At 44.3% G+C, this 13,605-nt stretch overlaps 1 protein-coding gene across 1 annotated transcript; it reads left to right on the top strand.

Moving 5' to 3' along the window:
* Window positions 1-4,108: 4,108 nt before the first annotated feature.
* Window positions 4,109-8,709, top strand: LOC110488168 (cbp/p300-interacting transactivator 3). Its single transcript, XM_021560257.3, has 2 exons — window positions 4,109-4,408; window positions 6,234-8,709. Exon 2 carries the CDS (start codon window positions 6,249-6,251, stop codon window positions 7,005-7,007), a length of 759 nt encoding a protein of 252 aa, XP_021415932.1. The 5' UTR covers window positions 4,109-4,408; window positions 6,234-6,248; the 3' UTR covers window positions 7,008-8,709.
* The last annotated feature ends 4,896 nt before the right edge of the window (window positions 8,710-13,605 follow it).

Below are 13,605 nucleotides of genomic sequence, written 5' to 3'. Positions count from 1 at the left end.
AAGAGAGAAAGAGAGAGCTGAACAGTCACACTGCTAGCTAGAGTATAGTCACAGCTTCCCATAACTAACATACCATTTATTCTGCCACTACATGGATATAAGCACATATTTTATTTTATGTAAGTGCCAATTTATTGCAATGCCCTTTTTAACAAGTCTATTTCCTTTCTGCAGATCTCTCTCTGCATAAGGGCAAGTTTAAGCCTTTGTCCCAAATGGCACCCTATTTCCTATGGGCCCTGATCAAAAGTAGTGCACTATGTAGAGAATAGGGTGCCACTTGGGATGCAACCAGCAGCCCGAGCAGTCTATTGTGATTGGCCTTGCGTATGGCACTTTGGTTGTGCAAGCAATAATTGCTTTGGCTAAAATGGCATTAATTGTGTTTGGGCAACACATAAAGCCATTGAAAAGTTTATTGGAAATAGTGTGAACAGGGGGATGTGTGGGCCCGGACAGACAGAGGTGTGCGGGGGGGGGGGCGTTTGTCTGTGAGAAAGATGACTTAGAATGCAATGAGTAATGTGAAGCCTGGATAATATGGTGAGAGAATATATAGGGCACGACAGAGAAACTGGGGAGAGAGAAAGGGGGAGGGATAGAGACCAGTGGAGCAAGAGAGAGAGAGGGGAGGGAGAGAGACCAGGGGAGAAAGAGAGAGAGAGAGAGGAGGAGGGATAGAGACCAGGGGAGAAAGAGAGAGAGAGAGGGGGAGGAGGAGAGACCAGGGGAGAAAGAGAGAGAGAGAGAAGGCAAGAGAGATAGGAAGGGGAGAGAGAGGGAGGGAGAGAGACCAGTGGAGAAAGAGAGAGAGAGAGGAGGAGGGAGAGAGACCAGGGGAGAAAGAGAGAGAGAGGGGGAGGGAGAGAGACCAGGGGAGAAAGAGAGAGAGAGGAGGAGGGATAGAGACCAGGGGAGAAAGAGAGAGAGAGGGGGAGGGAGAGAGACCAGGGGAGAAAGAGAGAGAGAGGAGGAGGGAGAGAGACCAGGGGAGAAAGAGAGAGAGAGGGAAGGCAAGAGAGATAGGAATGGGAGAGAGGGGGAGGGAGAGAGACCAGTGGAGAAAGAGAGAGAGAGGAGGAGGGAGAGAGACCAGGGGAGAAAGAGAGAGAGAGGGGGAGGGAGAGAGACCAGGGGAGAAAGAGAGAGAGAGGAGGAGGGATAGAGACCAGGGGAGAAAGAGAAAGAGAGGAGGAGGGAGAGAGACCAGGGGAGAAAGAGAGAGAGAGAGGAGGAGGGATAGAGACGAGGGGAGAAAGAGAGAGAGAGGGGGAGGGAGAGAGACCAGGGGAGAAAGAGAGAGAGAGGGGGAGAGATAGAGACCAGGGGAGAAAGAGAAAGAGAGGGGGAGCGATAGAGACCAGGGGAGAAAGAGAGAGAGGGGGGAGGGATAGAGACCAGGGAAGAAAGAGAGAAAGAGGAGGAGGGATAGAGACCAGGGGAGAAAGAGAGAGAGAGGAGGAGGGATAGAGACCAAGGGAGAAAGAGAGAGAGAGGAGGAGGGATAGAGACCAGGGGAGAAAGAGAGAGAGAGGAGGAGGGATAGAGACCAGGGGAGAAAGAGAGAGAGGGGGGAGGGATAGAGAACAGGGGAGAAAGAGAGAGAGGGGGAGGGAGGGATAGAGACCATGGGAGAAAGAGAGAGAGAGGAGGAGGGAGAGAGACCAGGGGCGAAAGAGAGAGAGAGGAGGAGGGATAGGTGACCAGGGGAGAAAGAGAGAGAGAGGGAAGGCGAGAGAGACCAGGGGAGAAAGAGAGAGAGGGGAGGAGGGATAGGTGACCAGGGGAGAAAGAGAGAGAGAGGGAAGGCGAGAGAGACCAGGGGAGAAAGAGAGAGAGGGGGAGGGATAGAGACCAGGAGAGAAAGAGAGAGAGAGGGGAGGCGAGAGAGACCAGAGGAGAAAGAGAGAGAGGGGGAGGGATAGAGACCAGGGGAGAAAGAGAGAGAGGGGGAAGGCGAGAGAGATAGGAAGGGGAGAGAGGGGGAGGGAGAGAGAGGAAGGCGAGAGAGATAGGAAGGGGAGAGAGGGAAGGCGAGAGAGATAGGGAGGGAATAGAGAGAGGGGGAAGGTGAGAGAGATAGGAAGGGGAGAGAGGGGGAGGGAGAGAGAGGGAAGGCGAGAGAGATAGGGAGGGAATAGAGAGAGGGGGGAGAGAGAGAATGAGTCCAGTGCCGTATCCGTTCTTACAGTAGTTGCTCTTTTTGTTCTAGCAGAGTAATATAAACAAATTCTATACATTCACATCTTTGCATATAGGTAATTTATCATTAACTCCATCTCAGATAAGAAACAAACGAATTGGTCACTTCTCAAATGGTCACTTCTTAGATGCAATTCACCTCTGGGAGAATGCTTAGTTATAAAAGTATATAGAAAAGATGTTACGATCTGATGATGTATTCTAAATGGACGAGACAGATTGATGGTTTTTACCAATGATGTCATTAAAATAAACCAAATAGAACATTCATTGTCTGAATGTGAGATTCTAGACTTCTTGATATTTTAGCCTCTTTGCTCTGATTGGACCCATTACAATCCTCAGAAGACAATATGAGGCTAAATTTACCAGGTTATTACATCATGCAACCCAAGCAGGTTCCAGCTGCACATGCTGATCCACACTTGACTTGACACCATTCAACCAATTAACAGGGAACTGGATGACAAATGTTTCTCCCCTCAACACATGTGAAGAGACGCTAAACTCAGGTCAAAGGCCCCCAATTAGATGCTCCCACATTGGACTCGAGCGATTACAACACTGAGGTTATTAGACGATCAAAAAAAAAAAAAAAAAAAAAAAAAAAAAAAAAAAAATTAACTGCCTCCAAATAAGATGTCATATTTGGACACATTTTTGCGAATCAAATGTAATGTTATTTGTCACATGCTCAGTAAGAAATACAATTTGATTTGATTCAACAAGCTGTACTAGTGGGTTGATAGCATAAAAGGCCCTACCTCAGTGCTAGACCTTGCAGGGGGGGCATTCATTTGCATTGTAAATAATGACATCAGTTTAGAAGAGGGCACTCCCTTCTCTCCTCTCTCTCTCACACTTCTCTTATATCACAGTGGAGACCAGAAAGACCACAGAGTCAAGACCTCTCTGCAGGGGGCCTGGCATCCACCACTGTTCACACACACACACACACACACGCGCACACGCACACACACACACACTTTTGTGCTAAAGAGAATGTGTCCTATTCTTGGGCCCCAGAGTTGTCCAGACTCCCAGCCTCCCTGTCTATTTGGCAGTTAAGCCTTTGTGCTCTGTTCTGCTCCAGGGCCGAGGAGAGGACACTGAAGAAGATGGTCTACTCTAGTCCTTCTCTATGAATGCACCATAACTAGCTCAGTAGATTTAAAGGGAGAGCGCCGAGTCAATCATTGTGCCTGTAGATTAGACAGTCACCCTCTTCTTCTGCGGCTTCCAATCAACCATCTTATTCTATGGTTTCTGTTTCTCTTAAACCACGGTGCACTGAGCTGAGCGTGGTGTCATGTCGTTAGCACATGCTTCATGCCAGCATGCTCTCTCTCTCTGGGGAGGTTGCTGTTCACATGCATTTGTATCGCCAGGCTGTTTCTCTCTGCAACAACACATTTGCATAGCACGCTCCAGAGCCTACCGTTGTCTGTCTCTAATAGCCAGCTCTGATTTGATTCTGTGACTGTAATCTGAAATTCATAGTGAAATTAATTAGGCATTCAAATTGTAATTTTTAAACATACGGTAGACCTTCGTGAAACTAGACTAATTTATAACAAGGAGAATGTTGTAAAACATGAATTATATGTCTATTATATAAGCTATTTGTTGATGAAAGTATTACAGATATGATGATGATGATGATTGTTCACATATATAGTCCACCTGTATCATAACTCTGTAAGTAGCCTATTGAGATGTATGTAAAATGCACTCTCTGCTCTCTGTTGATCCCATATCCTTTACTAGCCACCATATTTGGCCCCTAGTAGGCTACAAAATATATAGGGCCACAACAAGTACATGTTCAATCAAAGGAGTCTATGATACATAAATCCAACATTCAAAAACATGTCTGTATCAGTTAATGAATTGTCCAACGTGCGCCAAGTCTGTACTAGGGTCACAAGGCGAGCCAATCGAAACAAAGGATACAGAGACGACAGTAGCTCCACCTCTCCCTCTTTCCAACTCCGCTGGTTGGTTTATACATGTATATAATCCCAGAGCTGACCCAGAAAAGTAACTCCGGTGACGGTGACACGTACTAGAAACTCATCTCGCTCGCTCCACAGTGCACTAATTCGATGAAATACATGTATCCGGAGCATCGCCTTTGGAAGTAAAGACGGAAATCCAATACCAGAAGCAGAACTCAATAGAACTTCAGAGCAAGGACAATTAGCTGGTAAGCGTTGTCTAGTGAAGGGGACAGTCATTGCAGAGAGAGAGATTGAAATTGAATTGAGAGAGAGAGAGAGAGAGAGAGAGAGAGAGAGAGAGAGAGACCGTGTCATATTGCTGAGGGAAGGTAGGAGAACCATTGTTAGGTTGATTTTGTTTTTATTTGCGATTTCTTACGTACCCGATTGTTCAGACACCCGCAATATTGCAGTGATACTGTATAATAAATTACTAAACGATTGAATCGTATATATTGAAAAATCGAGTTTATTTAAACGGGATTATTATTTTTGTTGTTATGTGGTATACGTTTTTTAAAATGTATTTTACTGTTCAATGAATCCCTAAACGACACGGCTAAAAGCTTTAGCATTTTGATATGTTGTGTAATAATTAGTCTTCAAGAAAATACCTCGATAATTATTTGTTGCTCCCCATTTAGCCTTTTGCTAAATGTGTCATAGACGGAATTAATGTTAAGATCCCTAAATGTTTACGCGTGCATAGCCCAAATACAATTGTATGGATTTTGTCCGACTGTTGACAATACCAATCCACTGTGTTTTCTATCTAAATGATTGAGGTTTTAGAAACGATTGCATCGGATCGTAGTTATTTTTTTTTTATTGCTAAAGCACAAAGAGGTTTGAACGGAAACCTTAGCGCCAGGGGCACTGGAGTTCATCTTTGGGGAAAAGAGAAGAACGAAACACGGAATTCTTTGTTTTCAAGCAGACAGTGAAAAGACAGAGAGACATGTACAGAGCCACACTCCTATGGTATCCAAAGGGCTGCACCATCATATTGTGTTCATGCAGTGATAGAGACACGCACGTTATTAACGATGTCATTCATTTTTAACCTTGCGTAATTGTGCGTGGGAAAATTATGCGTTGATGTGCCATTTTAATTCTGGTGTTACAGAGGTGCCACAAACACAGATTATGTTCTGAATTAATGAATCGTAGGACATTGTCTTTAATTTTTCTTTCCATTGTATTGTTCCCATAAGCAAAAATTGTAATGACCATCTTGTCCATTCGTCACTGCTTAACGAAATGTTTGTAAACGTTGGTTTCCTTTCGCGCGGATGCATCTTACTGTCATAGTGCACGTAGCAACTTATTTATTACTATGTAACAACAGATTAAAATTCGACAAGCGATCCTCTGCGTCCTTTCAACGAAAAAGGTATGGCTGGTATTTCCCACCGTGGAATAGGCTAAATACTGGCAGCGGATACATGCAGTGGGCTATGCGTAATGTTGTTGTGGTCAAAATTACAGTAAAACCAAAGTGTAAATGCCCCCTAAACGTCATCTGAATAGATGTCAAGGAATACTGACTCAACACTGTTAGAAATACTCATAGTATACTGTCTATCGCTATTGAATTACTGTTTCAAGAACAGTCATGGTATAGGGCTGTGTTGGGAAATGTTATGTTCTCAGGGGGCTGTATCGCTCAGATTTATCTGATGATGTAGAGAAAGGGGGATACCTTATCTTCCGCATTTAACCCAACCCCTCTGAATCTGAGAGGCACATGGGTTGTCTTAATCAACTTCTTAATTAACTGTCTTGCTCAAGGGCAGAACGGCATATTTTCCAACCTTGCTGGCTCGGGGATTCGAACCAGTGACCTTTTGGTTCCTGCCCGAATACCCCCAATCAATCCACTTATTCATCTATTCCACTACTAGCACACTACTTTTGCAACTAAAATGCAACATTGATCCTCCTCCTCCGCAGGGCGACAGGTTTTGATGCAAATGTTTTTATACAGAGTCATCATCACAACTAACGTAAACATTGCCCTTCCTCCTGCAGGGTGACAGAGAAGCCATGGCAGACCACATGATGATGCCCATGTCCCACGGCCCTGCAACGGCCCTCCACGGCTACAGGATGGGGGGTATGGGCGGCCCTCCTCAGCAATCCGTGCCCCAGCCTGGCCTCCGCACCCTCCCCAACGGCCAGGTTATGCACTACGGCAGGGTGCCGCAGACCTCCATGGAGGCCGCCATGAGGCAGCGGCCCGGACTGGGGATGGTGGGGCCGGCTGGGATGAACGGTCAGGTGAACAGCCAGGTCAATGGGGCTCAGATGGGAGGACACCACCACCAGATGAACCAGATGATGTATAACCAACAACAACAGCATCAACAACAACAGCAACATCAACAACAACAGCAGCAGCACCACATGCAACAGCCCCAGCACCCTCAGCAACAGTACCACCCCAGTGGGCTCACCTCCCAGCAGCTCATGGCCTCCATGCACCTCCAGAAACTCAACACCCAATACCACGGACATCCACTGGGGCCGGTCCAGGGCCATCACATGGCCAACGGGGCCCAGTACAGAGTAGGGCCGGGTCAGCTGGCCAGCATGCAGCACATGGGTCAGGGTGGGCCAGGTATGGTGCTGGGACAGAATATGGACATAGACCTCATAGATGAGGAGGTTCTGACAGCGCTGGTGTTGGAGCTGGGTCTGGACCGGGTTCAGGAGCTCCCAGAACTGTTCCTGTGTCAGAACGAGTTTGACTTCATTCCTGACTTTGTTTCTATGAAACAGCAGCCGAGCACCGTGAGCTGCTGAGAGATACACAACCGCCAGATGAAGAAAGACGCTGTAAAAACAGGCCGGCGCCCAGAGAAAGACTGAACCACAAACTAGACTAGCTACAGCAGCACATACAAGAGGAGACAGACTCTCTCTCTGTTCTATCTGTGTGAGTTTAGGCTATCTGTCTGTGACCATGTATATTAGGCCTACAGAACACACCTGTGAATAGTAGGCCTACCTTTTTAAGATTAATTGTAAGGACAAAAAGAGAGGAGAAAAAACAAAAGCTTGCTCTGCATCAGGCTGGCATGAGATCTGAGCTCAGTCAGCCCAGCCACAGGTTGGCGCTCTCTCTGACGCAGTGGCCTCTGTCTAATCTGTACTGCCTTCCATCCTGCCTCTGGGCTGCCACCCATGTCATAGTGTCACTGTGTGCTGAGTTCTGTGGGATGATTGTAGACTCAATCAGCAGGACGGGAAGACGAGACAGACAAGCTGAGACAATACAAAGAAAGACTATCTTGCTTCACCTGGGACTACTAGATTCGATCTATGGCTTATAGAAATGTATTTATTTATGAATTCACCCCACCAAGTAGTTAGCGGACATTTGACAAATTGAGTTGTTAAAGAAGTTGGTGGTCTGATTATGAATTAGATTGTTGGGGAAAGAGTTGTTCAAAAAAGATGCCTAACTATATTGTGTGTATGTTGAAGGCTGGTTCTTCAAAACAGGCTTGGAGGATTTCTTCCTCGTTACCTTAACATTTCCTTTAGTAAGAGCCTGGGGTTAGTTTTTTTTGGGGGGTGGATGGGGTTAGTCTCTGATTGGTTGGGAGTTAACTGTGTTAGCCTGGGGATCTGGTTCCTCTTCCTAACATCATCTGATGACATCATCAGAACAACATTCTATTTATCATTAGGCTGCAGTTATACAAAGCAATTTTCACGCCAACTTTGGTAGCATGCAACTGAGTTGCTTCTTGATCGCTTCGTGAAACACCCCCTGCAGTTAATAAGCAACTCAGTTGTATCCAGTTGCAACGTTTCAACTTTTTCTACTTGTTGCAAGCAACAGCCAATCAAAACAAATGCTTTTGTCACATGATCCATTCGAAGGTTCAGAACTTTGAGCCACTTGTCATGTCAACAACACATCTGTCAGTGCTGCGGGAACTGTGATCAAGGTAGACAGAAGAGACATTTGCCAAATGGTAGCGGTATAATTAGATATTGGCATCAGGGCTAGTTAAGGTTTATGTACATGCTTTGGCAGTCAATACATGTCCTTTTTTAAGTGAACCCAGACCTCTGACACGTTTCAACTGATATTTTGTTCCGCATGAACTGCACTAGCTCGCTAAGTTAGGTAGCTTTGTTTGTTGCTAGCTTGATAAAAGAGTGCTGGCAATTTCATTTTGGCTAGCTAATTAAAATGTACTGCCAGCATTTTGGCTAAATCAATCTTTATACAATAAGCAAATGGTTGGATAAACTAATAATTTATGAAATCAAGATGTAATGCAGCAGTTGACATTGGGTGAGTTTAGAATTCTCAAACCATATTGAATGACAAAACAAAAGCAGCTTCAATTTGATTGGCTGTTGCATACAATTTAAATTGCATTTGAGTTGCTTTGTGTATCAGCCAAGTTGCTTGAAATGATGTCTCTTGCAACCTGCAACTGCAAATAAAGTTGTGTGAAAGTTGCTTGGTGTAACTCCACCTTAAAAACGTACGTTTCCTTGAATATTACATGTCCTCAGTTTAATCACTGGCAAAGTAGTGCAGCACATACACAGTCACATCTCTATAGTAAGAGAAATACAAACACACCATGCCTGTCTTAAAATACTGCTCTGAACACCGAGGGTCAGCTTCTACAGTCAAACAGCTAGATGCTCTGTTTCAGTAGAGTCTTAATGACTACTTTATATTTTATCTCTACTGGTGGGCCGAGGGAATACACTGGATAGTATTTAAGGAACAACACACATAACATAACGGTGGACTATTTTCTGTACATGTCTGTGACTGGCACAGAAAGCAAGGCAGGGGGTAAACCAGTACCTCTCAGTCGCAGGTCATTCCCTGAGTCATAGAGCTCACTTTAGACTTTTAACAACATTTTGACCATTAAAAGACATAAACACAAAGTGTTAGACTGTGACTTTAGACTTTTAACAACATTTTGACCATTAAAAGACATAAACACAAAGTTTTAGACTGTGAGAAGTACATTCATCTAGCGCTGTAGCTGGGGGGAATCCTAACCTCCACTGAATATTTACTTAGTCATACATTGATGGGAGACCAAGTGAACATTTGATTTAAGTAGAAGTTAGGATTTGCCCATCTGTGCGTGAACATCTTGTTTGTGCAGCTTGCAAGGTTCTTCTTTAATGGGAAGTGACTGAGTTTGGTCCTCGGACTTAAGCTTGACCAATGTGCTGACTGGGTATGAAGACCTGGACAGTGGAGGCTATTTCAACTGCCTTGAACTGTGGACAACGTTCATTAGTCCAGTCTGTGGACACAGCATAGTGCTAGGCACTACTCCGGCAGTACTTGGTTGGTTTAATCGTTGTTTAAAGCTGCCTCTCTTTACCTGTGGCATTGATTTCATTACCGAAGTGGGCCAAACCCAACAGGGCAGAGCAACACAGACATGCACGCACTCACACACAGGTTGGTTGCTGTTTCCATAGATTTGCTTACTCGGCTGGTTCTCCTGTTTAGATTTAATGACCAGTTCACACACGCTTGTCTTAATTGAGGTCATCCAGCATGACAGCCCCAATGACTTGGTAATTAGAAAACTTGGCACTCAAAAGTAGTGTGCTCTATATAGGGAATAAGGTGCCATTTTGGACACACCCATGGTAATTAGAAAACGGTCTTTTTCTGTGGCGGTGCAGTGTTCTTTCCCCCTGGCCCCTGTGCATAATGATGTTTTTGCAAGGTTACTGCTCCAGTGACTAGTACGAGAACTTCCTGTCCTGTTCTGTTGTTGAGTTATTTGTGGAGATGTCAGAACAGAGAGGTTGGAGGAGCAGTGAGGGGTTGAAGAGAGGATTGGGGGAAGGGGAAAGCTTCCCTCTGTAATGCACGAGTTGTAGTAATCTGTTCCAATACTAGAGCTACAACTCACTGGTCTCTCAGCTCTTTTTCTAGCCTGGAATCCAAAGGGAATATCGCTGTATTTCACGATTGTTTCACTTCACTGAATCAGTTAAATAAAATGCATATATTCCGTTTGGATTCCAGGCTACTCTTAACCCCCTCGCTCTCCTGGAGATCTGCCATATTGCTGAGCTCTGAGCACAAACAAACAATGGACAACAGAAATTACACTCATCGTGGCAAAGACCAACCATGGACATGCACTGGAGCCGATCTAGGGCCAACACCTGGCCAACGGGGCCCAGTACAGAGTAGGGCCAGGCCAGCTGGCCAGCATGCAGTACATGGGTCAGGGTGGGCCAGGTATGGTGCTGGGACAGAATATGGACATAATTACCATATCTAGTAATTTCCTGTGGTCGGATTATCTGTTACCAGGCTATTTATGGCTAACTTGGTCTTATATCTGTCTAGATCTGGGACCAGGCTTTTTAGGGCAGGTTCACAACCCCTCATGAAAAAGTAATCCATTACAATCTGAAAATAACATATTTTTGTTTGTCTTTTAAGCCTTAGAGGGATAGTAGCCTCTCAAAGTCATTTGATCACAACTATATCAATAATATTTCAGCCTTCTTGTGTATGGTGTCTATGTACTGTAGAATAGAGGTAAAGTTGACATAATTAAGGTACGATTCAAAAATCATTGTCAGATATAATTGTTATTAAAGGCTGATGTTGATGTGTTTAATGACAAGAGATGAGGGTTTATCATCCATTTGACAAACAGGAGTGTTGATATAAATAGGTTGCCTGGTAAAACCAGACTGAATGCTGGGCTTACCATTAAGTGCAGCATTCAGTCTGGTTTACCCAGGCTAACAAACAGTCACATTATAATAAGGGTTTGGTTACAGGACAGGCCTGAAGCTTTAAGACCTAGTAGACTGCATGTGAACATTGTGAAAAGAGATGTGATGTCACCACTTTTCCACACATCCGCTGAGAATGTACAGCAGAACGGAAGGAAATGTGGGAGCTGGAGTCTTAAGATGGTGGATACATTTGTGAGATTGTATTGTAAAATCCTTGTTCCAAATTGCTCCACTTCATTTAGGGGTAACCCCCCACCTCCCAACCCCCAAAGGCTTTTTTAATGTTATTGATTCTATTTTAAGAAAATGTATTTATTTTCAACAACAATAAAATATTTATTTAAAGAACTAGCCAGAATATGGAGTGTTTTTTTTATGTGTATGTGTCTGTCTCTGTGTCTCTCTATGACTTGATGTGCTTTGAATACTTGATGTATGACTTTGTACTGAAACTTCACCTACTTCTGACAAAGAGACGATGAGTCTGACAATCCCTCTGCTCTGGCACAGTGAGACATCTCAGCAGTGTCCATGTATGGGCTCTATAGCTGTCTCAATGGATATTGATGAACGGGAAACTATCATTAGATGACAATGTTATAATGAACAGGTTTGACAGGTAGTTGTAGTTCATGTTAGGCATCAATACAAAGCAACAGTACAAGTTGAGGCTCATACAAAGTTGCCTGATGGTACTATTTTTACAGGAGAAGCCATGGTGATAATCCACAGACAGGACAGGGGCAGATGATAAGTTCATCTGGTCATAGCTGAGGCTCACCTTGACCTAAATAGTCATATTGTATAACAGAGGAGGCTGGTGGGAGGAGCTATAGGAGGATGGGCTTATTGTAATGGCTAGAATGGAATAAATGGAATGGTAGCAAACATATGGAAACCACATTTGACTCTGTTCCATTTGTTCCATTCCAGGCATTAAAATGAGCCCGTCCTCCTATAGCTCCACCCACCAGCCTCCACTACTGTATAACTGCCTATCTGGGGCCTAGTCCACTCCCAGTCAAGGCTATTCCAAACCATGGTCTGTCATACTGTGGCTGTCGTAAGGACTGTGCTGAAATCAGAGTCCCTTTACCTGCTTTCTGTCCTGATCTTTATTTAGTAGGTTTTAACATTTCAAATGTACAATACCTGCTATAAAGCCCTTATATCAGTCATTCAAGTCAGGTGTTGAGTACCTGTATGTCTGTCTGTCCACCACAGCCCGCATAAGCTCTTCCTGAGTCACCACTCCTATTTTCACTGAAACAGGTGTTGACAGTTTTACTGTAATACACCACAGTCTAACTCTCCTTAAATTACCCTCAGGCTAGTGTAGTCATTCTGAAAAGGAGGATTCACTGCAGTGATGATTCTCAGCCATGTGCATGTGCTCATGTCTGGGTTTCCTCTGAAATGACCCTGTGGTTGTTTGACTCTCCCTGTCTCAGAAATGACACTCCCTCCTTTCGCTCACTCACGTCCTTCCGTTTCTCCCTATGTAACGACCAACCCTATTGGCTCCCTCCTGTCTCACCTCCCTCGCCGCTCCCTCCCTACTCCTTCCCATGTCTGTTTGTCCTGTGAAATGAACTACGCTGATAGCTGTTGACTGTTGACGCTTCCCTTCGCTCTCTCCTCATGATGACTCACCACACACACCTGTGTAGTTGGCTCACTGATTAGATAAGGCCTTGCTAAAGGTAACTGACTGACTGAATGACTGGTTGGCTGGGGTGATCTCATAGGTAGGCTGCATTGATAACAGGCTCATTCTCATATAGTGTTTACTCCACAGGAGGTTGGTGGCAGAACAGGCTTGTGGTAATGACTGGAGCGGAATTAGCGGAATGGCACCAAATACATACAAAACATGGTTTCCAGGTGTTTGATTCCGGACGTTATTATGAGCCGTTCTTCCCCAAGCAGTCTCCTCTGGTTTACTCAAAAGTTTCTTTGTAGGTCAACTTAGATGTTTTCCCATTCAGAATAACGCTTCAGGTCAACCTAGATATGGGTCTTTCCATAAACTAGGGTACCAGTGAGTATTTCCTTCACTGGACACCTTGTTACAGCTGTTGGTAAGTCGTTGATAATAATCTGCCAATTATTTTCACGTCGTTACGTGAAGATATAAAGGAGGAAGATAGCTACTGTATATTCAATAGAATTTACAAGTGGAATTAAAACCTATGTTTAACCTTTTCTCATAGTTGGTGTCTTAACGGATTTGTCTAAATTTGTGTGACATAAAACATGACTATGTAAATTGTCGTTATATCATATATTAATGAATCATTAATCAGTTAAATTAGACATTGAACGTGAAGACTGTAAGTATCCCGGATCTAGCCGTCGGACAGTATTTTTATGGAGATTTCAGAAGTGCAGTGTAACTACGTAACATTTTGTGTCTGCCTATGTTACGGGGGGTGAAAACAGTTTTCATGGGCACGCAACTCCCCCGAAATGTACAGTGCCTTGCGAAAGTATTCGGCCCCCTTGAACTTTGCGACCTTTTGCCACATTTCAGGCTTCAAACATAAAGATATAAAACTGTATTTTTTTGTGAAGAATCAACAACAAGTGGGACACAATCATGAAGTGGAACGACATTTATTGGATACTTCAA

The sequence above is a fragment of the Oncorhynchus mykiss genome, chromosome 30 (assembly GCF_057628025.1).
Source record: "Oncorhynchus mykiss isolate SJ-2025 chromosome 30, ASM5762802v1, whole genome shotgun sequence".
Classification (NCBI taxonomy): domain Eukaryota; kingdom Metazoa; phylum Chordata; class Actinopteri; order Salmoniformes; family Salmonidae; genus Oncorhynchus; species Oncorhynchus mykiss.
Note: the sequence above shows the minus strand (reverse complement) of the source record. Positions and strands in the feature narration are given on the sequence as shown.

What these genes read in the sequence shown, in the direction of transcription:
- LOC110488168 (XM_021560257.3), top strand. Translation starts at nt 6,249, where the DNA reads ATGGCAGACCACATGATGATGCCCATGTCCCACGGCCCTGCAACGGCC.